The following is a 27156-nucleotide window of genomic DNA, read 5'->3' as shown; positions in this document are numbered from 1 at the left end:
AGCTAAAGTTAGGCTGAAAGGTTTTGCCACCAGCTCCTCCTTGGTTGGTTTTTCAACCGTGGCGATGTTGGGAGGTTGGTTTGGTGTGTCAACTTTGTATATGACCTGTTAATCTTCCTGCCACTTGACAGCCTGCGGGACCAATCGGGTTCTGAAGTTGAACGTCTTCAGTTCAGACACTCTTCTCTACCCAGTCCTTAGCGTTATGTTATCCTTTCCTACTGCGTATCCTGTCAATCTGCATATGGCGGCTGATTGACGAGGGCATCATTTTCAGAGCTAAACTGACCAAGACGCACCTCGAACAACACATAAAACCTCACATAATTTTGCCTAAAAACAATGACAATTTCTCTCAACCAGTGGCAAATGGACTTTTTAGGTGAGCGCTGATGCTGCCCTGTGATAAGCATTGCCCACTTTGTCAAAGGCAGGGGTGCAAAATATTTTGCTTCTCCACTCCCAGCACTCCTCTCAAAGGTGCTGTTGGAGAGATGCATCGCTGCGGCTCTCCATCAACGTTCCGTCAAAAATAATATCTATAATAAATCATGTAGCAGATATGGGATATGGTAGAAAGAGTATGTGGCCTTTTCTGTAGCCTACATAAAATGTATGACAATGTAATGAGACGGACACTTTGAACATCATGCTTCTCCGATCAAATAGCCTAATCTAAATGGCACGCAATCAAATAAAAAATGCGCTGTCATGTTAACAAACAACATATCCTAACAACAGGACAGGTCAAAGTAAAATGGCCAGTATAGAATAGACAATCACAGCTGTTGTCCAGGAGTTTCATCCCATTGTCATTATCAGTGGTTTCAAGTTTGTATCCGACAATTTTTGACAAGTTGATCATAGCGTTAAATAGCCAAATTGACTAGTCACAGGAATCTGGACAAAGAAAAGCCAATGCAACAGCCTGTTTAACAAAATGGCGGCCCTACCACATGGATAGGCATCAGTGGAGGCTCCTCTGAGGAGGAAGGGGAGGACCATCCTCTTCAGTGAATTTCAGAAAATAAATGGGCCTAGGTCTATAAAACATCAAATATTACAGGCTAAGGGATAATTAGCCGTATTGATGATGGCACAATATATTTACATTTACGTAATTTAGCAGACGTTCTTATCCAGAGCGACTAACAGGAGCAGTTAAGATTAAGAGCAATACTCATGGGCACATAGACAGATTTTTCATCTTGTCGGCTCGGGATTTCGAACCAACAACCTTTTGGTTGATGGCTCTCTTGGTCTTGTATACTTGAAGAATGTATAGCCAACTCATTGCTCAAAGGGTGTTAGTGGTCAAGTGTGAGGCTGTTTTTCTTCCTCTTGTGTGTGGGTTTACAGGTTCATTAGGATATTATTGGTATAAAAGCTAGACTGGCAATTGCAAGCAACATGTTCTCCTCTACTACCACTATTGACTTTATACTTCGTACACTGTTTCGTAATATATATTCAAGTTTACGTAGACCCAGATTCTGAAGTGCGTGTCCCATACATTATTTTTCTATGGTGCACATCCGCTCGTTGTAGACACTGTTTACCTAGCCAGCATGTCATCATTGTCAGACAAACTTGAAGGGGACTACAGTATGCAGTTACATTATGGGGTGTAGGCAGGATACTCGAAAATACAGCTATTTATTTTAATCTTAAGAGAGTAATATAAATATATCCTGTGAGTAATATTGGCCAAAACACTTACGGTTCAGAGAGCTTCCCATTTGGACCGTGAAGTGTGGCACGGCATTTCCAGGTGATCCTGGGCATTCTGAAGAAAGTCTCCAACACACCAGGATTGATGCGAGACAAGAAATCGTAGTAGTTTAGTTACGTACACATACGCCATCTTCAGCTGGATCGTCAGTCTGATGTTCTATTTCCTCCAATATCGGAAAAGGCTGGTCCCATTCTCGACAGCCGAGACATTCACGGTCTGTTGGTATGTCCAGCAACTGCACCACCAGTCACCGTGCATTCTGGGAAGAGCCTGTGTTTCCTCAACATGTGCTCGCTCCTGTATCTCTCTTTCTTTCGGTCAGCCCGCAAACGGAACAACTCAGCCTTAGTATACTCCGGGCTCAAACCGATATGGCACTACAGTACCATTCTGAAAATAAGGCAGGTCTCCAATTTCCTCTTGGTTCTCGATCTGACATTCTTCACTCTAATAAAATTGGACGAGGGCAGCAAATACTGTGAGGGAGTGAGAACAGAAAATTATTGCTTACATCCTTCAGCCACGCCGACCTAGGTCCCGACTCGCATGAATCCACTTCTTGGATTTCAATACGAAAATAACAAAATACATTAATAAAATGTGCCTACCGAATTAAGTTATCTGAACAATTGGGCCGAGAAAGTCATTACAAAGACTGCTGCGGTCATGGGAGGCCAGAGCGGTGTGTTTGGGAGGCATTTATGATGGACTTTGACGTTGCATGGGATTTCTATGGGGAAGGAGGGGTAGAATCAGCTTATTACCTACATCTAAATACTCAAGCAATGGGCCTAATAACTGTCTGGGTACTGACAAAGGACCAGGCAAGTGACTTTCCAGACTTTTAAAAGGCCAACCATTTCCAGTTGAAAAGCTCTGCCAGTTTCATCTTATTAGGAGCATAAATACCTTAAGGCTGTCTGAAGAGGTAAAAAGCATACCCCATGACAAGACCTCTGTCACATGTAAGTGATACTCTCCCACACACACACACTGACACACACACGCCAGCTGCTAATCACAAATACATTGACCCCTTTCTGGCGGAAGGCTAAAGCTGATAGAAAAAGGGTCTGGAGGTCACAGGAGGGAGTGGGCCTTGGCAGTGATTGCATTCCAATGTACAAGGCCTCATTTTATTACCAAAGAGGACAGGCACGTTTAGTTAGTCAAAGGGGACCATAGAATCAGCACATTGTAGAGACCCAAATTCCCAGAACATGCAGAGAAAAGGATAAAGGAAGGTCATCAAGGGCGAGTATAGAGAGAATGCTAAAGAAGAGATAGACATCTGTGAATTTGAAGCATAATGGACACATTTGACAGCTGTGCAGGCGTCAAAAAGGAGTGAGGGGACGGATGTTATCGCCGTGAGACTGACACGATCAAACAGACACAGACAGTCGAGAGCCCCCAAGTGTAAAAAGATAAGATTGTGTAGTAGAAGGACCGAATTCACAGCAGCCACTTTTGCAAAAGAGTAAGATAGATGTGATAACGAATTAGAGTGTGACTATTTCAATAAAGTGATATGCGCGATACAAACAGGTTTCCGCATGCATATTCTGAACACAAACAGGCAGAAATATACCCACATAGAAATACAAAAACTAAACTTAATGAAGCACACCCACACAATCACTCATATAACACCTATACAGTCAGACAGACACAGTCAGACAGACACAGTCAGACAGACACAGTCAGACAGACACACACACATTGAAAAACACCCCCACCACACACACACTCCAAATACCAAAAAGCTTGACTCACCCAGAAGAGGAGGTTGAAGAAGACCATGCCATAACGCAGGCCCCTCATGCAGCCCTCGGCCATCCTGCAGCGCCGCAGCTCTAGGAGGAAGATGAAGGAGAGGTCCAGGTAAAACACCACATACTTCTTCCCCTGCGAGGTGGTGTAACGGCCTTTAGCCGCCTGCGGACCCGGCGCCGTGTGGAAGCCAAACGCAAAGGGCGGACGTTTATACTCGTACTCGCCACTGTAGCTGTGGAAGCCCGAGGTGAAGGGCGGCGTCTCGGGCTTGCTGTCCAGTGAGGGACTGCGCCGGTACGGCGTCTCGTCCGTGCTCGAGCGCCTCATGGACTAACTGGGGGTGAGACGCTAGCAACAGCTGAAGTTTTAATTCAATCCGTTCCTTCAAGAGATCTTTGAGAGCCCACCACAAAAAAAGTCACTTAAGACCTGAACAGAGACACAAAGTCCAAATAACGTGTCCTCAGGGGACAAATGTGCAGAGCTGTGGTGCCAGTAATGTGGAATAGCAACTGTTCCCAATAGTTTCTAAGCTAACCAGCCTACAGTGTTTTCACCACAGAAACTGAAGCGCGATCAGGCATGTAGTCCAACTGTGCCCCTGCAGTGATAGACCAGCTAAGATTAAAACACATCACCTCAAATTTTTTACGTTGCTTAATCCTACAACACCTGTATATTCCGGTTTCCCTTTGCTTAATCCTACAATACCTGTTCGTTATATGTTCCTTTCCTGAATCCCACAGCTACTGTACAGCTGTCTATCACTTGAAAAAATAAGCTCTAGTTTTTACAATTCCTGCTAATCTTAGATCAATCGGACGCACATAATCGCAGGAGCGCTTGGCACTACCCGAACTGCTCTAATCTGGTCGGTCGGCTGAGTGATATGTCACACCTGGTTCCATTAGAAATTCCGTAGCAGGTGCGCTCTGGCAGAGAAAACAGCCACTGTTGACGACGACAGTGTTTTAGCCAATCAGTATCTTTTACACCAGAACCATAAAAGTTAAAAAGAGAGAAGATGTGCAGACCAAGAGACAACACTGAGGTGAATGTGTGGGGATGAGTGAAGGGAAAAGATGCACGAGAAAAGGATAGGTAACTGAAATGAAGAGAGCATTCTTTGGTTTCCATTAGGTGAGCGCTCTACCACTTTCCTTGTCTGGGTTTTCCTGTTCGTCCTGGTTCGTTCTTTTTCCTCCTCTCTAACTCCCCCTCTCTGCTTTTCCTCTGTTCCCCCTTCCCGCAGCTGCTGTTTCGCAGGTCTACCTGCTACTTGTCTCACTGCCTCTCTCCTTCTTCACCTCGGTCTCCCTCCCTTTCTGTCTATCAGTTCTGATGTAGACACATTTCCTTAATTTTCACAGTCCAGCCAGCGTTGTATTATGGCAAGGTTCCCTCTCCTCCTCTTTTCTCCCTCCCTTCTGTGCGCCTCTTGGTTTGTTTTCTCCTCTTTCTCTATAGGTGGGTAACGAGAGTAAAGTATCCGCCAGGGTCATGGCCAGAAGAAGAAGAAGAAGAGAGACACATTCCTTGGAGGAAAAAAAAAAGACTGCAGTGTCATAGCAACCGTCCAGCCTGCCTAGAGCTCTCTCTCTCTCCCTCCCTCTCTCTCTCTCTCTCTCTCTCTCTCTCTCCCTCCCTCTCTCTCTCTCCCTCCCTCTCTCTCTCTCTCTCTCTCTCTCTCTCCCTCCCTCCCTCTCTCACTTACTGTCTCTCATTCACTCACACTATTTCAGCACTCCCCTTCTACTCCTTGATAACTGTCCCCAAATCCTGACAGTGAGATGGGTTGGAGCAGTCATTCACAGCCTATAGCCACACCCTACTACAGAGCTGAGCCAATCCGCTTCCTGCATTCCATCCTCCCTCTATCCCTCTCCCTCTCTCTGACACACACAAACACGTGAGCATTAACCCCACACAAAAGAGGACCTGCTCCTTGGTTAACATACCAGCAAGAAGCTAGTGCTCCCTCTCTCTCTTCATCTCATTCCACATTCTATGGTCCTTCTCTCACTCAAACCTGCACTCTATATACACTTGACTACAGTCATGTTTTCTACCTCTATCCCCCGACAGGACCAAACATACCCACACAGTGCAGCTAGAATCCCATGCTGCAAGCAACTCTCCCTAGATATGCATATGCATTAATATAGAGGGAAACACACTGCCTCACACTGCTGCACCTGACAGACGATCAGACAAAACAACACCACGCTCCACAACTCCGTGACCATCTGGGTCAAAACAATAAATTGTGATGAAGGCTTGGTTTTTAATAACAAAAAGGTCAATTATGATTGAACTTGTATTTTTGTCACCAAGATGCCAGTAGCGGAATATTGAACTTTCAGTTTGTTCTTAGATGCATGCACATGTTAGACTGCAAGGCAGCGAGTTACCGATAAGCCTATAATTGTTTATCGCTTGCTATTGATGTTTGGTAATTGTGTGGATCATCTAAAAATAGAGTTTGTGTTGATATAAAGCTCTATCCTATACTGTATAATATACCTATTCAAAATGATTTTCCATAATCCTCACATATTGCTGAACATACAAAATAAGGAAGGCATAAACGTCCTGGAATGTAGCACAGTTCCCTGTAGATATGCCTATCAGGCCATCAGGTTTACAGCATATTCTCTCTTCTACAGGCTTAGAGAACCATGCCTGGTAGCACCATCTCAAATACAAAAGCAAGCAATGATAAACTACATTAACACAATTGAATGATACATTAAAATAGCAGTGGAGGCTGGTCCAGGTGAGAAGGGGCAAACTGACCTCTTTTGTACATTTGGGAAAAATACATAAAACATATTCAGACAACCATATGGATAATTTAACGTAAATACTATACACATACAGACACATTAATGTCCTACCTCTATAACCTTGCTATTGTAGGCTTGGCTTTATTTCAGACCCACAGAGAATGAATGAGTACCAGCCTATTATACATGTGGCTTAGTCGGTCAGTTGGCTCGTTTACAGTTTACAGTGAAACTCCGAGGCTCAGCAGTTGGTTAAATACATTAGAAGCCACCTTCAATAAACAGACTGAATGACCAGGAAATACAATATTCTTAAAGTAGGGGAAAAGACTGAGGCTACATTCTTATGTAGTCATCATAGACTAGCAGACCCCCTACGTCCTAGACAAGGACTCTTAATAGAGGAGGAGTAGTCTATACCGCTGGGACGTGGAGTTATTATTTTGTGAAGTGAACTAATGATAATGGTTGTGGAGTGACATCAATACTTTCATGCTGAGGCCAAGTCAACGGCATGCAAGATCAATGTTAATGATCAACGCTTGAATATTGAGAGCAGGACTGTCTCAATAGGATATAGATTAGTGGTCCCAAACTGTGGGTCGGAGACCCAGTGGTGGATCATGACTGGAGTACAGGTTGGTTGGAGGATAAAAAAAAAAGGAAATACGACGATGTAGTTAATTCCTTCAAACTGGCCAAAATATGTCCTTAAAATGTCCAAATTTTCCATCAAAGATTAATTTATTTTACTACATATTATTTTTTCCATTGCCTCTGTTTTTCAGCTGCACAAAAAAAATATGGTGAGTCCCATGTAGTGGAAAAGGTTAATTGGACGAAGATCCAAGGGTTTTATTTTGGAAGGAGACAGGGGAAAATGTTGACTTTCCACACAGCGGAGATCAGTACAATTACCAGATACCAAACGATGTGCGAACCCAGTAAAAGAAACCAAGAGAAAAACAACGGTTGACATCTATATTTGTGCCCCTCTGAAGAGCAATGGTAGATTACCTCTCCTAGTGTGAAACGACAAAAGGAAATGAAACTTTAATAATTCATCAAATCTACCACAAAGGCTCCACACACAAGGCCTCCATAGAATTTATTTGTATTTGCTTTGCAGTCATACCAGGCAGTGTGTATCTAAACACAGTTCCACACAGTCCACACTTACAGTTGAAGTCGGAAGTTTACCAAATACATTTAAAATCAGTTTTTCACAATTCCTGTAACGCCCTGCCCATAGAGAGGGGTTTTTAGTTCTCTATTTTGGTTAGGCCAGGGTGTTACATGGGTGGGCGTTCTATGTTTATTTTTCTATGTTGGTTTGTTTCTTTGGTTAGCCGTGTGTGGCTCTCAATCAGGAACAGCTGTAGTTCGTTGTTGCTGATTGGGAGTCATACATAGGCAGCCTGTTTTTCCTTTGGGGTTTGTGGGTGATTGTTTTCTGTTTAGTGTGTAACCGGACAGAACTGTTGCTGGTCGTTTTGTTTATTTTGTAGTGTTCATGCTATTCATTAAATCCTTTATGATGAACACATCCTCCGCTGCACCTTGGTCTCTTTCTGACAACGGCCGTTACAGAATCACCCACCAAAAACGGACCAAGCAGCGGAGGAAGGAGAAGCACCAGGAGAGGGGCAGTATGGACTCGTGGACATGGGAGGAGATACTGGACGGTAAAGGACCATGGGCTCAAGCTGGGGAGTATCGCCGCCTGCAGTGGGAGATCGAGGCAGCGAGAGCGGAGAGGCACTGGTATGAGGCAAGGGAGCGCAACAGGCACGAGAGGCAAAATTGGGGGGGGGGGGGCACACGGGGAATGTGGCAGAGCCAGGATGGAATTGCTTACCGGAAGCAGCGTGGTACTGATCAGGCACCGTGTTATGCTGTGAAGCGCACGGTGTCTCCAGTGCGCATTCATAGCCCGGTGCGCCATAGGCCAGCCCCCCGCAAGTGCCATGCGAGAGTGGGCATCGAGCCAGGTCGGAGTGTTCCAGCTCAGCGCATCTGGTCTCCGGTGCGCTGTCTCGGTCCAGGCTATCCTGCACCGGCGCTACGCACTGTGTCTCCGGGGCGCTGGGAGGGCTCAGTTCGGCCTATGCCTGCGCTCCGCCTGTGCCGGGCAAAAGTGGGCATTCAGCCTGGAGTATGGGTGGCAAGCCTACGTACCAGAACTCCAGTGCTCCCCCACAGCCCGGTTTATCCTGTGCCTCCTCCTCGGACCAGGCCTCCAGTGGGTCTTTCCAGCCTGGTTTATCTTGTGCCTCCTCCCAGGACCAGGCCTCCAGGGGGTCTCTCCAGCCTGGTCTATCCTGTGCCTCCTCCCAGGACCAGGCCTCCTGTGGGTCTCCCCAGCCTGGTGAATCCTGGGCCAGAGCCGCCTGCCAGTCCGGAGCCGCCCGCCAGTCCGGAGCCGCCCGCCAGTCCGGAGCCGCCAGAGCCGCCCGCCAGTCCGGATCCGCCAGAGCCGCCCGCCAGTACAAAGCCACCAGAGCCGCCCGCCAGTCTGGAGCCGCCAGAGCCGCCGCCTGTCCGGAGCCGCCAGAGTCGCCCGCCGGCCGGGCGCGGCCGGGCGCAGCCAGGGTCGCCCGCCAGTCCTCCGGCGCAGCCAGGGGCGCCACCTAAGTGGGCTAAGCCGAGGGTGGAGCGGGGTCCACGGCCCGCACCTGAGCCGCCGCCGTAGGAAGGCCCACCCGGACCCTCGCCTTTAGTGTCAGGTTTTGCGGCCGGAGTCCGCACCTTTGGGGGGGGGGGGGGGGTACTGTAATGCACTGGCCATAGAGAGGATTTTTAGTTCTCTATTTTGGTTAGGCCAGGGTGTTACATGGGTGGGCGTTCTATGTTTATTTTTCTATGTTGGTTTGTTTCTTTGGTTGGCCGTGTGTGGCTCTCAATCAGGAACAGCTGTAGTTCGTTGTTGCTGATTGGGAGTCATACATAGGCAGCCTGTTTTTCCTTTGGGGTTTGTGGGTGATTGTTTTCTGTTTAGTGTGTAACCGGACAGAACTGTTGCTGGTCGTTTTGTTTATTTTGTAGTGTTCATGCGATTCATTAAATCCTTTATGATGAACACATCCTCCGCTGCACCTTGGTCTCTTTCTGACGACGGCCGTTACAATTCCTGACATTTAGGATCACCACTTTATTTTAAGAATGTGAAATGTCAGAATAATAGTAGAGAGAATTATTTATTTCAGCTTTTATTTCTTTCATCACATTCCCAGTGGGTCAGAAGTTTACATACACTCAATTAGTATTTGGTAGCATTGCCTTTAAATTCATTGTTTAACTTGGGTCAAACGTTTTGGGTAGCCTTCCACAAGCTTCCCACAATAAGTTAGGAGGAATGTGCCAAAATTCACCCGACAGTGCTGGTGTAACTGAGTCAGGTTTCTAGGCCTCCTTGCTCACACACACTTTTTCAGTTCTGCCCACACATTTTCTATAGGATTGAGGTCAAGGGCTTTGTGATGGCCACTCCAATACAATGACTTTGGTGTCCTTAAGCCATTTTGCCACAACTTCGGAAGTATGCTTAGGGTCATTATCCATTTGGAAGACCCATTTGCGACCAAGCATCCTGACTCATGTCTTGAAATGTTACTTCAATATATCCACATAATTTTCCTTCCTCATGGAGCCATCAATTTTGTGAAGTGCACCAGTCTCTCCTGCAGCAAAGCACCCCCACAACATGATTCTGCCACCCCCGTGCTTCACGGTTGGGATGGTGCTCATCGGCTTGCAAGCCTCCCCCATTTTCCTCCAAACATAACGATGGTCATTATGGCCCAACAGTTCTATTTTTGTTTCATCAGACCAGAGGACATTTCTCCACAAAGTGCGAGCTTTGTCCCCATAGTCTGGCTTTGTTATGATGGTTTTGGAGCAGTGGCTTCTTCCTTGCTGAGCGGCCTTTCAGGTTATGTAGATATAGGACTCATTTTACTGTGGATATAGATACTTTTCTACCTGTTTCCTCCAGTATCTTCACAAGGTCCTTTGCTGTTGTTCTGGGATTGATTTGCACTTTTCACACCAAAGTACGTTCATCTCTAGGAGACAGAATGTGTCTCCTTCCTGAGCGGTATGGCGGCTGCGTGGTCCCTTGGAGTTTATACTTGCGTACTATTGTTTGTACAGATGAACATGGTACCTTCAGGCGTTTGGAAATTGCTCTCAAGGATGAACCAGACTTGTAGAGGTCTACAATTGTTTTTCTGAGGTCTTGACTGATTTATTTTGATTTTCCCATGATGTCAAGCAAAGAGAACCTGAGTTTGAAGGTAGGCCTTGAAATACATCCACAGGTACACCTCCAATTGACTCAAATAATGTCAATTAGCCTATCAGAAGCTTCTAAAGCCATGACATCATTTTCTGGAATTTTCCAAGCTGTTTAAAGCACAGTCAACTTAGTGTATGTAAACTTCTGACCCACTGGAATTGTGATACAGTGAATTAGAAGTGAAATAATCTGTCTGCAAACAATTGTTGGAAAGATTACTTGTGTCATGCACAAAGTACATGTCCTTACCGACTTGCCAAAACTATAGTTTGTTAACAAGAAATTTGTGGAGTTGTTGAAAAACGAGTTTTAATGACTCCAACCTAAGTCTATGTAAACTTCCAACTTCAACTGTATATCAACACTGTGTGGTATTCAATCAAACTCACACCGCAGGAAACCATGCACTGCACTAAATTTTACAAACGTGGATCCAGCACCCAACTTTTTTTAAAGAATCATTTGTAAGTGAGCACATTGTCTATTATCTCATCTTAATTACAGCTAATAGTGAAACAAACATCAAAACAGAACATCGGTCTCGGCCCTAAATAAACTATAGTGATATGTGAGAGGGCACCTGCCATCCATCTATCACACTTCCCAGCTCGGGGACAGTGTCAAAAGCTGCCAGCCTGATGCTGATCTCGTCACACCTAACAGCCCCTGTGAAAACCTCTTCACCCGCCATAATCAGGATGTATGCATATCTGTCAGATCTCTCAGTGATGTTATGAGCCTAATCCATATTCACCAACATTAGATTTATTTCCCTGTTATAGGATAATAATCTTCTCCACTCAATTTCTATGCAGAGTCGAGGAATGCTTTCTTTATGCATCAGCACATGCAGATTACGAACATTATTGAGAATGAGTGAGTTTGTAATGAATGGGTGTTGAGACGGGGTAGAGGTGTATGTGAGACTGACACAGAGACACAAAACTGGGGTTTGGGGAGGTGTTGGCTCATCGCAAGTCTAATCCTGCAGCCATTGTCTCCAGAGGAATTAGATGAGATTAGGGGAGAAAATCCCTTTTGAGGACAGGGTGTAAGGATTGCAGCACATAATCCATCTAGCACACATACACACACTCATAGATCCTTCCCCCCCACACACACATGCACACAGACAGACACCTGACACACACACACACACACACACACACACACACACACACACTTATACTGCTTTTACATAGGATTTATGGTATTTTGCCTATTAAAAAAAATTGGGCAATGTTTATATGACCCCCTTACAAACAGGCCCATTTTTACTACATTCTTGCCTGCATACGCCTTTTATACCTCCCGTGTGTATGCCTGTGACAAGTGGTAGTAGTGGTGAGCAGATGTGGGTGGGTGTTCATTGTAATAAATCCATTATTAATTTGTTTAGGTGGGTCCTAGGAAACATTACAAGACTAATAAAATGTATTTTTAAAACAATAGCATAGTATATTTTGAATTGAATTATGTTACGTTCAAATGAATGAAATCAATAGTTCATTATTTTGTTCATTAAAACAGACAAGGCACACCTACCTCGATCACAGAACACACATATTTTGTAGTAAGAATGTAATGGAACATAACAGAATAAAATACAACTTGTGTCACGGGAAGGTGACACAAGTTGTATTTTATTCTGTTATTCTGGCTAACCATTTTTTAAAAAGTGATAAAAAGCCCATGTCTCATCTTTTTCCTACCCACTTTGTTAGGGAGCATGCGTATGGTCTTACATTGAGAGTATCTTCATCATGATACTGATAGAAAATAATAGCAATCCTATTTTCAAAAGCATGGGACTCTGGCGTTAATATTTCAACCTCCGCGGGCTTGTGTAGTTGCCTATGTGCGATCGAGCAAAATAAAAGGCCTAAACTTGATTTGGGCTACATTATTGCATGCTGAAAGTCTCTGAGCAGTGATAGATGAACAAACGAATAGATGAGCTATACCACCTCCACTTTTTTTCTTTTTTTATTTAACCTTTATTTAACTAGGCAAGTCAGTTAAGAACAAATTCTTATTTACAATGACGGCCTACCCCGGCCAAACCCTAACCCGGACGACAGTGGGCCAATTGTTCGTCGCCCTATGGGACTCCCAATCGCAGCCGGTTGTGATACAGCCTGGAATCAAACCAGGGTCTGTAGTGATGCCTCTAGCACTGAGATGCAGTGCCTCAGACCGCTGCGCCACTCGGGAGCCCAACCAGAAACCATTTTTTGCCCAGCCAGAAACCAATGAACCAAATAGCCTATACAGACAGAGATTCAGTGAAACAAACTCACATTGATTGAGACAAGTCAGTGGTCTCAGGCTTTTGGTCAGGAGTAGGCCTAGGCTACTAAGCGCCTGAAGAGTAAAATAATCCACTTGTTAAACTACATAACATGCTGGCAAAATGTTCAAGTAGATGAGCCAACTAGACAAGATGATCATGAGCAGCACTCACCTCAACTTAGCTAGCATTTCCCCAGCGTAACTGTAGCCTAACCAACATGAAAATGGAGATTCAGTCCCCATGCTTGTCTCAAAGCAGCACGATGGATCTGTCCCAATCAAAACGGTGCTGAAATCATCATCTAGTTGACCACACTATTGCTTGGATGACTTCGGGAGGTTCAGTAAGCAACAATTTGATACATGCCTTGAATTTCAATAGCCTACTTTATTCCAATATTTTTGCCATTCGGTGATATTTATTCCCACTGTAATTCTTTATGGATCCATCCAGTTGGGGTTAAGAAAACAGTGCATGCTTAGTGGTGGGCTATGCAGTGAGACATGACATGCTTGACAAAGTTTAGAACTGGCAGGAGGATGGTTAACTGGTGCTGCGTAGCAACCATCAAGAGAGAACCATTTAAGAGCATAGTGCGTGCCAATGCCACCTCAGCATTAAGGCTACGTTTCATACTAAAGGCGTCAGCATGTATTCGGTTCAGCTGGCGCCTAGCAAGTGTGCTCGCAAACTCCCTTAAAAAGATATTTGCTTGAAAAAATTCAATATAAAAATAAATAAAATCGGCAATAGTTCTGTTTGTCTATCTTGAGACGCCGTAGCCAGAATAGTCAGAATTCATCTAAGATAACTCAAGATATCTGTCATTAATTTTGACGTTTTTGCCAAGGAGATTTTAGTCGCGTAATTTTACATCTAACTAAAATGTTTGGTGAATAATCCCTACTGTTGACCAATCACCAACGAATGGACGTACCTACTTCGGCTTGCCGCGAGAAAAAATTGTGTGCGCACGAACAGCCCGAAAATCCTTGTTGCAGACCAAAACGTCACATAAAGGCCGTCAATCAATATATGCACAAACTTTTTCTAATTGTTTCAGATGGGAAGTATTCGGACGCCTTAAGCAGGAGTTTACTGAAATGATTATTACTAGGTTGTTTGGTCGAAATAAAAGTTTCAGCTTTGATCCTGGCAATACCTTTCAGATATAAGGAAAAGTTGGCGGTATGGTAAAGTTGGCAGAAAAAAACATCTTAGTATGAAAGGGATCTTACACAAATGCAGAAAGCCAATTCAGAACGCACCTAGCACACATCTAAGCATGCATACAGCCCCACACACCTACACAAGCCACTGGGCTCACTTACATCATGGCGTTAACAGAGTATAGCAGGTGAATAACGGTGAAGGGACTGAAATCGCAGTATGAGTAATCTCGTCACTAGCTTTCTCTGACAGGTGTAGGCGACAGCCAGGGAACTTGATTAAGAGGGAAGCAAGGAAAGTGGGAAAGTGACACTGGTGAAAGAGAGTGGTAAATGCAGATTAAGACAGAGAGTATTGGGGGCACATGTCGGGTCAGGTCAGCGGGCAGTTGTGTGTGTGTGTGTGCACGGTGCATATCAGTTACGTGCGTTGCTTCGTCTTTGATTATAACCAAAGCCATTTCTTTCCAAAGGATCATTCCTCATTACCCTCTCCACGTTAGATTGCACTAGATAGTTCAGCAGACGCAAACACATTACTGCCTCATATCTGTCTTGCATTCACGTGTAATGGATTCCCGGTTCCCAAGGGTACATAATCATCCACTTAACATGGCAGTATAAAGAATGAGAACCAATATGCTGTTGTTTGATTACGGTAGCTACTAGCTTAGAAAGCCTTTCCTGATGCAGACAGTGTTGCTGGTGAGCTAAGGCCAAACAACATGGCCAATGGCATAGGGCTACACTCTCAGAATATAGGAGAACCCTTTTTGCTTCTCTTGGTTCATTTGTGAAAAGGGTTCTACTTGGAACCAAAAATGGGTTCTTCAAAGGGTTCTTCTATTGGGACAGCCAAAGAACCCATTAGGTTGTCGAGAGCCCCTTTCTTTATCTAAGAGTGTAGAATTCAATCAAACTCTCACTGCAGGTGTAGCTCAACTGTGGTAAAGCTGGCCTCATCATAATCAGTGCAAGCTTAGAGACATTGAGTTAAAACTGTTAAGTGGGAAATGCAGAGTTCCTCTGAGGTTCTCACCATATAGAATTAATAATCGTAGAAATATAATTAGTCATGTGGGAACATTTTATGTTCCCCGCTGTGGGAACATAAAAGAGTTCTGGTGCCGTAACCCGGACGATCGTGTTTACTAGTTGAAACACACCGGCTGGTAAGTAATTCATGTTTTAAAATGTATGAATTATATTATAGTTCTCTGCATACGCTCCCCCACATTTCCTAACAGACTGACTGGTCGAAACACACCATGTTTGTTTCGCAGTAGTGGTCTGATAGAATCCAGCCCTAATTATGTTCACTTCAGTTAGCGAGTGTTTGCAATTTAGCTCGCTTAAAAAAATATATAACAAAATAGACTAACTCAAAGGAGTCCGAAAAAGTTACTCACAGAAGACAATCAAATACACTTCCCACTGGGCAAAAAAAAAGGTTGAATTAAAGTGTGTGTCCCCCCCCCCAAAAAAGATAAATTAATGTGATCATGTTCAATCAACATGGAAAACTGATTGGATTTGAAAAAAAGTCATCAACATAAGGGCATTTTTTATTTTTTTCATGTAACTTTTAGTAATATAGAGAGATAAGCACTCCAACAGACTGTGGGCCACTCCTTCACACATCTTTTCCAATAAACATATAGTACCATTTCAGTCATGCTGTCTTTACCCGTAAAAAATTATGCACGTATGAATGTACGTCGCTTTGGATAAAAGCATCTGCTAAATGGCATATATTTTTATATGATATAAAAGAGTACGATTCAGTTTGAAATAATACAAAAAAGTGGTGAGTCCAACATTGATCTTACCTCTGCACAACTTGAGTTGCATTAAAAACCCTCTCTTTTTTCAATTTTCGCCTAAAATGACATACCCAAATCTAACTGCCTGTAGCTCAGAACCTGAAGCAAGGATATGCATATTATTGATACCATTTGAAAGGAAACACTTTGAAGTTTGTGGAAATGTGAAATTAATGTAGGAGAATATAACACATTAGATCTGGAAAAAGATAATAAACTCAGCAAAAAAAGAAACGTCCCTTTCTCAGGACTCTGTCTTTCAAAGATAATTCGTAAAAATCCAAATAACTTCACAGATCTTCATTGTAAAGGGTTTTAACACTGTTTCTCATGCTTGTTCAATTAACCATAAACTATGAATGAACATGCACCTGAGGAAAGGTCGTTAAGGACACTAACAGCTTACAGACGGTAGGCAATTAAGGTCACAGTTATGAAAACTTAGGACACTAAAGAGGCCTTTCTACTGATTCTTAAAAACACCAAAAGAAAGATGCCCAGGGTCCCTGCTCATCTGCGTGAACATGCCTTAGGCATGCTGCAAGGAGGCATGAGGACCACAGATGTAGCCAGGGCAATAAAGTGCAATGTCCATACTGTGAGACGCCTAATACCCTGACTACACCGCTCGCATCGCGTGCGCGAGCGTTGCAAAACACATTTTGAAATCTATGTTATTCAATTATTGCACCCACACTATTCGCGCGAGCCAACGAGCGTCTGCATTGCCAAGGGCTAAAATAGAAGTCAGTTCTATTTGTGACGCAGATCGCGCTGCAAGTCCTGCCTCTCCCATCTCCTCATTGGTTTATAGAAGCAGGTACCCACGTGCCATCTCCTCATTGGTTATACCCACGTGGGTGACTGAAAGACGAATGAGGTCGGTGGCGGTAATGCACCTAATTTATGAAAGTCCAGAGAAGAAAAAGCCTGGAAGGAGGAGAGATGACTAGAAACGATTCAGTTGACCGTTTTGTGTGTGGATTAATTGTCGGAGTAGAGGACCTTGTGCATTTCAGGTAAAATAACAACTCAATGTTTATATCCCAGGACAATTAGCTAGCAACAGCAAGCTAGCTAAATAGGCCAAATTAGCTAGCAAGTGCAAGCTAGCTAGCTAGCTAAATTGCCATAAATGTTTAATGCTTTTCGACCTGTCCCCAAATTAATGTAATTGGTTCAGAGTTTGTTTTGATATTTTAACCTGCGTGTCGTGGACGCGTTTGGTGTGGGGGGACAAAATCCATTTATGCACAATGGCGCGCAGCCGGTTTGGGTTCCGTGTAAGACAGCGCTACAGGGAGACAGGATGGACAGCTGATCGTCCTCGCAGTGGCAGACCAAGTGTAACAACACCTGCACAGGATCAGTACATCCAAACATCACACCTGCGGGACAGGTACAGGATGGCAACAACAACTGCCCGAATTACAACAGGAACGCACAATCCTTCCATTAGTACTCAGAAGGTCCGCAATAGGCTGAGGGAGGCTGGACTGAGGGCTTGTAGGCCTGTTGTAAGGCAGGTCCTCACCAGATATCACCGGCAACGTCGCCTATGGGCACAAACCCACCATCACTGGACCAGACAGGGCTGGCAAAAAGTGCTCTTCACTGACGAGTCGCGGTTTTGTCTCACCAGGGGTGATGGTCGGATTCACGTTTATTGTCGAAAGGAATGAGCGTTACACCGAGGCCTGTACTCTGGGGCGGGATCGATTTGGAGGTGGAGGGTCCATCATGGTCTGAGGCAGTGTGTCACAGCATCATCGGACTGAGCTTGTTGTCATTGCAGACAATCTCAATGCTGTGCGTTACAGGGAAGACATCCTCCCCCCTCATGTGGTACCCTTCCTGCAGGCTCATCCTGACATGACCCTCCAGCATGACAATGACACCAGCCATACTGCTCGTTCTGTGCATAATTTCCTGCAAAACAGGAATGTCAGTGTTCTGCCATGGCCAGCGAAGAGCCCGGATCATAATCCCATTTAGCACGTCTGGGACCTGTTGGACCGGAGGGTGAGGGCTAGGTCCATTCCCCCCCAGAAATGTCCGGGAACTTGCAGGTGCCTTGGTGGAAGAGTGGGGTAACATCTCACAGCAAGAACTGGCAAATCTGGTGCAGTCCATGAGGAGGAGATGCACTGCAGTACGTAATGCAGCTGGTGGCCACACCAGATACTGACTGTTACTTTTGATTTTGACCCCCCCATTGTTCAGGGACACATTATTCAATTTCTGTTAGTCACATGCCTTTGGAACTTGTTCAGTTTATGTCTCAGTTGTTGAATCTTGTTATGTTCATTCAAATATGTTAAGTTTGCTGAAAATAAACGCAGTTGACAGTGAGAGGACGTTTCTTTTTTTGCTAAGTTTACAAAGAAAAAAAAAGTTTTTTGGGGGTGTTTTTTTTCTTTGAAATGCAAGAGAAAGGCCAAAATGTAATTTTCCAGGTTAGGCGCAATTTAGATTTAGTCCACTAGATGGCAGCAGTGTATGTGCACAGTTTAAGACTGATCCAATGAACCATTGCATTTCTGTTCAAAATGTTGTATATAGACTGCCCAAATGTGCCTAATTGGTTTATTAATACATTTTCAAGTTCATAACTGTGCACTCTCCTCAAATAACAGCATGGTATTATTTCACTGCAATAGCTACTGTAAATTGGACAGTGCAGTTAGATTAACAAGAATTTAAGCTTTCTGCCCATATCAGATATGTCTATGTCCTGGGAAATGTTCTTGTTACTTAAAACCGCGCGGGACGGTTGAGCCAACATAGGCTAATGTGATTAGCATGAGGTTGTAAGTAACAAGAACATTTCCCAGGACATAGCTGTCCAACATGACTCAAAACCAAAGATGTTAAACAGTAGGCCTACACAACAGTGGTGGCTGGGAGAGGTGGGGAGGATGGACAACTTATTTAAATTGGCATACAGTTTGCTACAACAGAATATTGATAGTCATAATACGTCCCAATTGGCTTATTTGTCTCAGGTCGGTCTATTTTTTTCTTTTTTCTGCATATCTATCTGACTTATGCTAATGTTCTGGTGACTGGTGAAAATAAATAGCAGGAAAGAAAACTGGAGCACATATGGAAATGAAAGTAGGCGAGAAAAGAGGGGGAGTGTAGTGTAGAACACCTATTTATGTTTGAGGAATGAGATCGACAGAGGGTAATTGTGGGACGAGGGAACCAACTCCAGTAGTTGATGTAATGATAAAAAGGGCAAAACACTAAATAACTACCAAACATACAATCCCTCAGACTAGTTCATTCACACACACTACCATGATGTTTCTTGACAATGTTTAGATGAGGCGAGACACACTTCTGTTTGACTATCTTTCCCACTGGTGGTCAATTTAAACACCGCACGTTCACAGAAATGGTACACTATATCCCAACAGTGTCAAACCTGCTGATGCAGTAAGTCCTTTGTGGCCTCATTCAGCTTTTAAATCAAAGTAGCCATAACACCACTGTCACCCAGGAAGTAAACAATGCCAGAGTGAGCACAAAATATATGTGTCTGTTTCATAAATAACGTCCCCTGCCTCCCTCTCCTAGCATAGGAACGCTTGACAGCCAGCATGTCATTATCCCTAATTGCATCTTCACTCTCTCCAAAAGACACCAGGAAGAGTAATTCAACTGCACAACAAAAAAAACAATGAGAGTCAGTCAACTACTGCAGATTAACAATATCAAATCAGGCTAATGTATTAAATGTTCAGAAAACAAGTGAGAACACATATACTGTATAACACATAGCAGAGAGAGAGAGGGAGAGAGAGAACGGTAGACAGAGAGAGCAGGAGAGGTACTGAGAGTAAGCGGTAGACAGAGGTAGATAGATAGAGAGAGTCAGAGTAGGAGAGAGAGAACAAGGAGGAATGAGAGACTGTGCCCTGGGACTCTGATCAGGCTCACAATTTTTTCAAAAACAGAGGGAATACTTGATGTAGGAAAATCTATGGCTGTGTGAACCGTGTCGCAAACTTTACCCGGAATGTATTTTTGAAAGAAAGCCGAGATAAGGGAAGCTTCAGCATCAACACACTCTTCCCGATTTCCAACAGATTAGTTGCCACGGCAACTAAACCCGGGCTGAGCAAGTTAAACAGCACCTTGTGAACTTCTCAATGAGAGAGCGAGTCACTGTAGACTGTGGTGTGGCGGACCATGCATGCTAATGATATAATGGAAGACCTTGTTAGGGGTGAAACTAATAGAAGCAAATACATTTACATAAGTTTCCATTTGGTTGATTGATTTGTTGTGTTAGTGTGCTTATTTGTTCAACCATGGATTTCTATTTACCTCTCTGAAGACAGCAAATCACCATCTAGCAACTTCGCAAGATGAAACACCAATCCATGACGGGTGATCTGCATGTAGCCTACATGGAGTCTGGTGTGGCTCAGTTGGAAAAGCATGGCACTTGCTAAGTTATGATTGTGGGTTTGATTCCCACTGGGGCCACCCATATGAAAATGTACTGTAGACGCACACTACTAAGTCACTTTGGATAAAAATGTCTGGTAATTGGCATATACTGTATTTCACTTTCAATACATTTGCAAAAATGTCTAAAAACATGTTTTCACATTGTCATTATGGGATTTTGTGTGTAGATAGATGAGAAAAAATCTATTTAATAAATGTTGTATTGAGGCTGTAAAACAACAGCGTGGAATAAGTCAAGGGGTATGAATACTTTCTGAAAGCACTGTATACCTCACATGCGACCTACGAGCTGACAAGGTAAAAAAAATATGTCGTTCTGCCTCTGAACAAGGCAGTTAACCCACTGTTCCTAGGCCGTCATTGTCAATTACAATTTGTTCTTAACTGACTTGCCTAGTTAATATAAAGGTAAAATAAAAAAAATTTAATGATAAGACTATGTAACGTGTATGTCAACAAAGTCTATTAAACAGAATAGCTGACCAAATTTAACATTCTACAAAAACCATGTGTAATCAAGTATTATGCGTTTAGCTGACTAAGATCAAGGAATGGTCATGAGAAACGAATATCAAAGCAAGTATACTGCTCAAAAAAATAAAGGGAACACTTGAACAACACATCCTACATCTGAATGAAAGAAATAATCGTATTAAATACTTTTTTCTTTACATAGTTGAATGTGCTGACAACAAAATCACACAAAAATAAATCAATGGAAATCCAATTTATCAACCCATGGAGGTCTGGATTTGGAGTCACACTCAAAATTAAAGTGGAAAACCACACTACAGGCTGATCCAACTTTGATGTAATGTCCTTAAAACAAGTCAAAATGAGGCTCAGTAGTGTGTGTGGCCTCCACGTGCCTGTATGACCTCCCTACAACACCTGGGCATGCCCCTGATGAGGTGGCGGATGGTCTCCTGAGGGATCTCCTCCCAGACCTGGACTAAAGCATCCACCAACTCCTGGACAGTCTGTGGTGCAACGTGGCGTTGGTGGATGGAGCGGGACATGATGTCCCAGATGTGCTCAATTGGATTCATGTCTGGGGAATGGGCGGGCCAGTCCATAGCATCAATGCCTTCCTCTTGCAGGAACTGCTGACACACTCCAGCCACATGAGGTCTAGCATTGTCTTGCATTAGGAGGAACCCAGGGCCAACCGCACCAGCATATGGTCTCACAAGGGGTCTGAGGATCTCATCTCGGTACCTAATGGCAGTCAGGCTACCTCTGGCGAGCACATGGAGGGCTGTGCGGCCCCCCAAAGAAATGCCACCCCACACCATGACTGACCCACCGCCAAACCGGTCATGCTGCAGGATGTTGCAGGCAGCAGAACGTTCTCCACGGCGTCTCCAGACTCTGTCACGTCTGTCACGTGCTCAGTGTGAACCTGCTTTCATCTGTGAAGAGCACAGGGCGTCAGTGGCGAATTTGCCAATCTTGGTGTTCTCTGGCAAATGCCAAACGTCCTGCACGGTGTTGGGCTGTAAGCACAACCCCCACCTGTGGACGTCGGGCCCTCATACCACCCTCATGGAGTCTGTTTCTGACCGTTTGACACATGCACATTTGTGGCCTGCTGGAGGTCATTTTGCAGGGCTCTGGCAGTGCTTCTCCTGCTCCTCCTTGCACAAAGGCGGAGGTAGCGGTCCTGCTGCTGGGTTGTTGCCCTCCTACGGCCTCCTCCACGTCTCCTGATGTACTGGCCTGTCTCCTGGTAGCGCCTCCATGCTCTGGACACTACGCTGACAGACACAGCAAACCTTCTTGCCACAGCTCGCATTGATGTGCCATCCTGGATGAGCTGCACTACCTGAGCCACTTGTGTGGGTTGTAGACTCCGTCTCATGCTACCACTAGAGTGAAAGCACCGCCAGCATTCAAAAGTGACCAAAACATCAGCCAGGAAGCATAGGAACTGAGAAGTGGTCTGTGGTCCCCACCTGCAGAACCACACCTTTATTGGGGGTGTCTTGCTAATTGCCTATAATTTCCACCTGTTGTCTATTCCATTTGCGCAACAGCATGTGACATTTATTGTCAATCAGTGTTGCTTCCTATGTGGACAGTTTGATTTCACAGAAGTGTGATTGACTTGGAGATACATTGTGTTGAAGTGTTCCCTTTATTTTTTTTGAGCAGTGTACTTTAACTTTGCAAAAATGAATGGATTCACATACAAAGCTTAAGCTACAAGGCAATACTGACATTAACAAAACATAATTATAGGCATTTACAGTGCATTTGGATAGTATTCAGACCCCTTGACTTTTTCCACATTTTGTTACGCTACAGCCTTATTCTAAAATTGATTAAATTGTTTTTTTCCCCTCATCAATCTACACACAATACCTCATAATGACAAAGCGAAAACAGGTTTGCAGACATTTTTGCAAAATTGTAAAAAGAAAATGCAAATATAATATTACATTTACATAAGTATTCAGACCCTTTACTCAGTACTTTGTTGAAGCACCTTTGGCAGCGATTACAGCCCCGAGTCTTCTTGGGTTTGACGCTAAAAGCTTGGCACACCTGTATTTGGTGAGTTTCTCCCATTCTTCTCTGTAGATCCTCTTAAGCTCTGTCAGGTTGGATGGGGAGCATCGCTGCACAGCTATTTCCAGGTCTCTCCAGAGATGTTCGATCGTGTTCAAGTCCGGGCTCTGGCTGGGCCACTCAAGGACATTCAGAGACTTCCCTCCGAAGCCACTCCTGCGTTGTCTTGGCTGTGTGCTTAGGGTAATTGGCCTGTTGGAAGGTGAACCTTTGCCCCAGTCTGAGGTCCTGAGTGCTCTGGAACATGTTTTCATCAAGGATCTTTCTGTACTTTGCTTCGTTCATCTTTCCCTCGATTCTGACTAGTCTCCCAGTCCCTGCCACTGAAAAACATCTCCACAGCATGATGCTGCCACCACCATGCTTCACCGTAGGTATGGTGCCAGGTTTCCTCCAGACGTGAAGCTTGACATTCAGGCAAAAGAGTTCAATCTTGGTTTCATCAGACCAGAGAATCTTGTTTCTCATGGTCTGAGAGTCCTTTAGATGCCTTGTGGCAAACTCCAAGTGGGCTGTCATGTGCCTTTTACTGAGGAGTGGCTTCCGTCTGGCCACTCTACCATAAATGCCTGATTGGTGGAGTGCTGCAGAGCTGGTTGTCCTTCTGGAAGGTTCTCCCATGCACAGAGGAACTCTGGATCTCTGTCAGAGTGACCATCGGGTTCTCGGTCACCTCCCTGACCAAGGCCCTTCTCCCCTAATTGCTCAGTTTGGCCGGGCGGCTAGCTCTAGGAAGAATCTTGCTGGTTCCAAACTTCTTCCATTTAAGAATGATGGAGGCCACTGTGTTCTTGGGAACCTTCAATGCTGCATACATTTTTTGGTACCCTTCCCCAGATCCGTGCCTCGACACAATCCTGTCTCGGAGCTCTATGGAAAAATTCCTTCAACCTCATTCATGGCTTGGTTTTTTCTCTGACATGCACTGTCAACTGTGGGACCTTATAGACAGGTGTGTGCCTTTCCAAATCATGTCCAATCAATTGAATTTACCACAGGTGGACTCCAATCATGTTGTAGAAACATCTTAAGGATGATCAATGGAATTAGCATGCACCTGAGCTCAATTTTGAGTCTCATAGCAAAAGGTCTGAATACTTATGTAAATAAGGTATTTATAAAAACCTGTTTTCGCTTTGTCATTATAGGGTACAGTGTGTAGATTGATTAGTTTTTTATTTATTTAATTGATTTTAGAATAAGGCTGTAACGTAACAACATGTGGAAAAAGTCAAGGGGTCTGAATACTTTCCGAATGCACTGTAGATCCTAAGGTTAACTGACAAGACAAAGCATTAACAAAGAGATCCCCACTAGGCCAGAGGCCTAGGAAATTACAATTGATCATACAACCTTCCTCTGTGGACTAGATATAGTATAAGAGACAGAACAAAGGTGTTTCATTCCATTTATAACATCTGAAGGCCAATCAAAGGATACCAAGTTTACAGTAACCTGAACACCCAGGCCCAATATCCACAGGGTGTCACAGCATATAAAGGCTTGTGTGGCGGGATGAGACCAACGTAAATAAGACAGAATTCCTAAGAAGACAATAAAATCCCTTTGTATAGAGTAATTTAGAGTTCCACCGGTACAGATACAAGTTACCATAGAGATCCTACATCCATATTGGATGGCATAAAAGTTATCCTCAGAGGACAAGTTTAGATAGATACCAGACATGGCTGCTGTAGAATTATTATATCACATTAAATCGGTCCTCTGGATACTGTAGAGAGAGATATATATTTTGGCCCCTTAGAGGGGGGATGGGCTGACTGATCCTTGGGAATTGTCCGTTGTATCTTCCTTGAGTGCCTGGGCCATTTGGAATTCAGCCCCAGATGACAGACAGCACATACTGCATTTCATTTACATAAGTATTCACACCCCTTTGCTATGACACTCCAAATTGACCTCAGGTGCATCCAATTTCCTTTGATCATCCTTGAGATGTCACTACAACTTGATAGTAGTCCACTTGTGGCCAATTCAATTGTTTGGACATGATTTAGAAAGAAACACGCCTGTCTATAGGGTGCCACAGTTGACAGTGCACTTTAGAGCAGAAACTATACCACGAAGTCCAAGGAACGGTCCGTAGATCTCTGAGACGAGGCATATATCTGGGGAAGGGTATAAAACAATGTCTAGTGTTGAAAGTTTCCAAGACCACAGTGGTTTCCATCATTGGGCAATGGAAAAAGTATGGATCTACCCAGACTCTGACTAGAGCTGGCCATCCAACCAAACTGAGCAACCAGGCAAGAAGGACCTTGGTCAGGGAGGTGACCAAGAACCCAATGACCACTCTGCCAGAACAACAGAGTTCCTTGGCTGAGATAGAGACTGTTGTCCGTCTGGCAGGTTCTCCACAGCACTTCACTAATCTGGGCTTTATGGGAAAGTGGCCATACGGAAGCCACTCCTGAGAAAAAGACACATGACAGCACACCTAGAGTTTGCAAAAAGGCAAGTGAAAGCATCTGAGCGCATAAGGCAAAAGACTCTGTGGTCTGATAAGACAAAAATGTAACTCTTTGGCCTAAATGCAAAGCGCTATGTCTGTAAAAAACCAGGCACAGCTCATCACCCGTCTAACACCGTCCCTACCATGAAGCATGGTGGTGGCAGCATCATGCTATGGGGAAGCTTTTCAGCGGCAGGGACTGTGAGACTGGTAAGGATAGAGGGAACAATGAATGGTGCCAAATAAAGGCAAATCCTTGATAAGAACCAACAGGACAATGACCCCAAGCATACAGCCAAAGCAATGCTGGAATGGCTTCAAAACAAGAATGTGAAATCCCTTGATTGGCCCAGCCAAAGCCCAGACTTGAATCCCATTGAAAATCTGTGGAAAGACTTGAAGATTGCTGTTCACAGCAGCTCCCCATTTAATTTAACAGATTTTAAGAAAATCTGCATGGAAATATGGGAGAATATCCCCCAATCCAGATGTGCAAAGCTGATACAGACATACCCATAATGACTCAAAACTGTAATCGCCTAAATGGTGCTTCTACAAAAAACAAATTTCGATTGGCTGGGCCTGGCTACCAAGTGGTTGGGCCTATACCCTCCCAGGCCCACCCATGGCTGCGCCCCTGCCCAGTTATGTGAAATCCACAGATTAGGACCTAATGAATTTATTTAAATTGATTGATTTCCTTCTATGAACTCAGTAAAATCTTTGAAATTGTTGCAGGTTGTGTTTATATTTTTGTTCAGTATAATATGCTTATACGCCAACGACGTGCGACAGACACTGGGAGCTAATTGAGGATATAATTACATCAAACACCCTGAACTGGAATGGATATTTGTTCAATGAGGAAGTGTCATATTAGCTGCACTGTGACACTTCAGCTGTATTTATAATATTTGCGAACTGGAGAGCAGCGGGGAGGATGAGGTGAAAAGGGGAGTGGAAAATGAGTCTTTAAAAAGGACTTATTTGCAATAAATAGATAATGCAGCAACCATGTCGCTAAATACAGCACTCTGCGGCCTGCTGACTATCAAGAGCAGGCTCTTCAACAAAGTGCTTGTGGATTGTGCTGACATGCATGAGGTCCCTGGTTCAAGTCCAGCTCCTGGCTCTATCCCTCAAATTCACAACAGCGTGTTAAGCTGTTTTTAGTGTTATAATACTTAATGTCATACAGTAAAGAGCTTTTTGCCCATTAAAGACACTATACAATATAGCATAAGAGCATTATCACAGTATACACAATACCACCTTATCAAACCGATCAGACATACAAGAAATCTCCTCAGTCAGCTGATAACACATTCATGTGTGACAGAGTTTTACCATAGGAGTATTGAGTTGTGGACTGAATGAAGCCGCCATCTTTACAAGCACTCAATCACACTACTATGCCAGATTACAGGGTATCAAGATAAACTCTTGATACCCTGTCACTCTCCAGAGGTCTAAATAGCCCCATGTAAACCATCAACATATTAATGAGCCTTCTATTGCAAAGTGTACTCATTTTGAGGGAACTTCCCACAGAATGGTTGGCAAACCACCATTCATTCATGACATTCTGGACAACAGAGGTCGAAATGCAGTAAAGAGTAAATCAATGTAGTCTCACTGAAATACAAAATAAATATAATTGAAAACGAGAGAGAGAGAGAGAGAGAGAGAGAGAGAGAGAGAGAGAGAGAGAGAGAGAGAGAGAGAGAGACTGAACAAGAGACAGATGTTGT

The 27156-nt window shown here is 44.0% G+C and overlaps 1 protein-coding gene across 2 annotated transcripts in view; it reads right to left on the bottom strand.

Annotated features, from left to right (window-relative positions):
• Positions 1-27156, bottom strand: part of LOC106561924 (tetraspanin-4) — a 109178-nt gene that overhangs the window by 78033 nt on the left and 3989 nt on the right. For both annotated transcript variants that reach the window (XM_045688973.2, XM_014126328.3), the window contains exon 2: positions 3512-3591. In XM_045688973.2, coding sequence (XP_045544929.1) covers positions 3512-3574 — 63 coding nt within the window. In that variant the 5' untranslated portion in view covers positions 3575-3591. The remainder of the gene's footprint in view (positions 1-3511; positions 3592-27156) is intronic.

The sequence above is a fragment of the Salmo salar genome, chromosome 11 (assembly GCF_965601325.2).
Source record: "Salmo salar chromosome 11, fSalSal1, whole genome shotgun sequence".
Classification (NCBI taxonomy): Eukaryota; Metazoa; Chordata; class Actinopteri; order Salmoniformes; family Salmonidae; genus Salmo; species Salmo salar.
The sequence above is the reverse complement of the archived record's forward strand: the minus strand, read 5'-3'. Positions and strand labels throughout refer to the sequence as shown.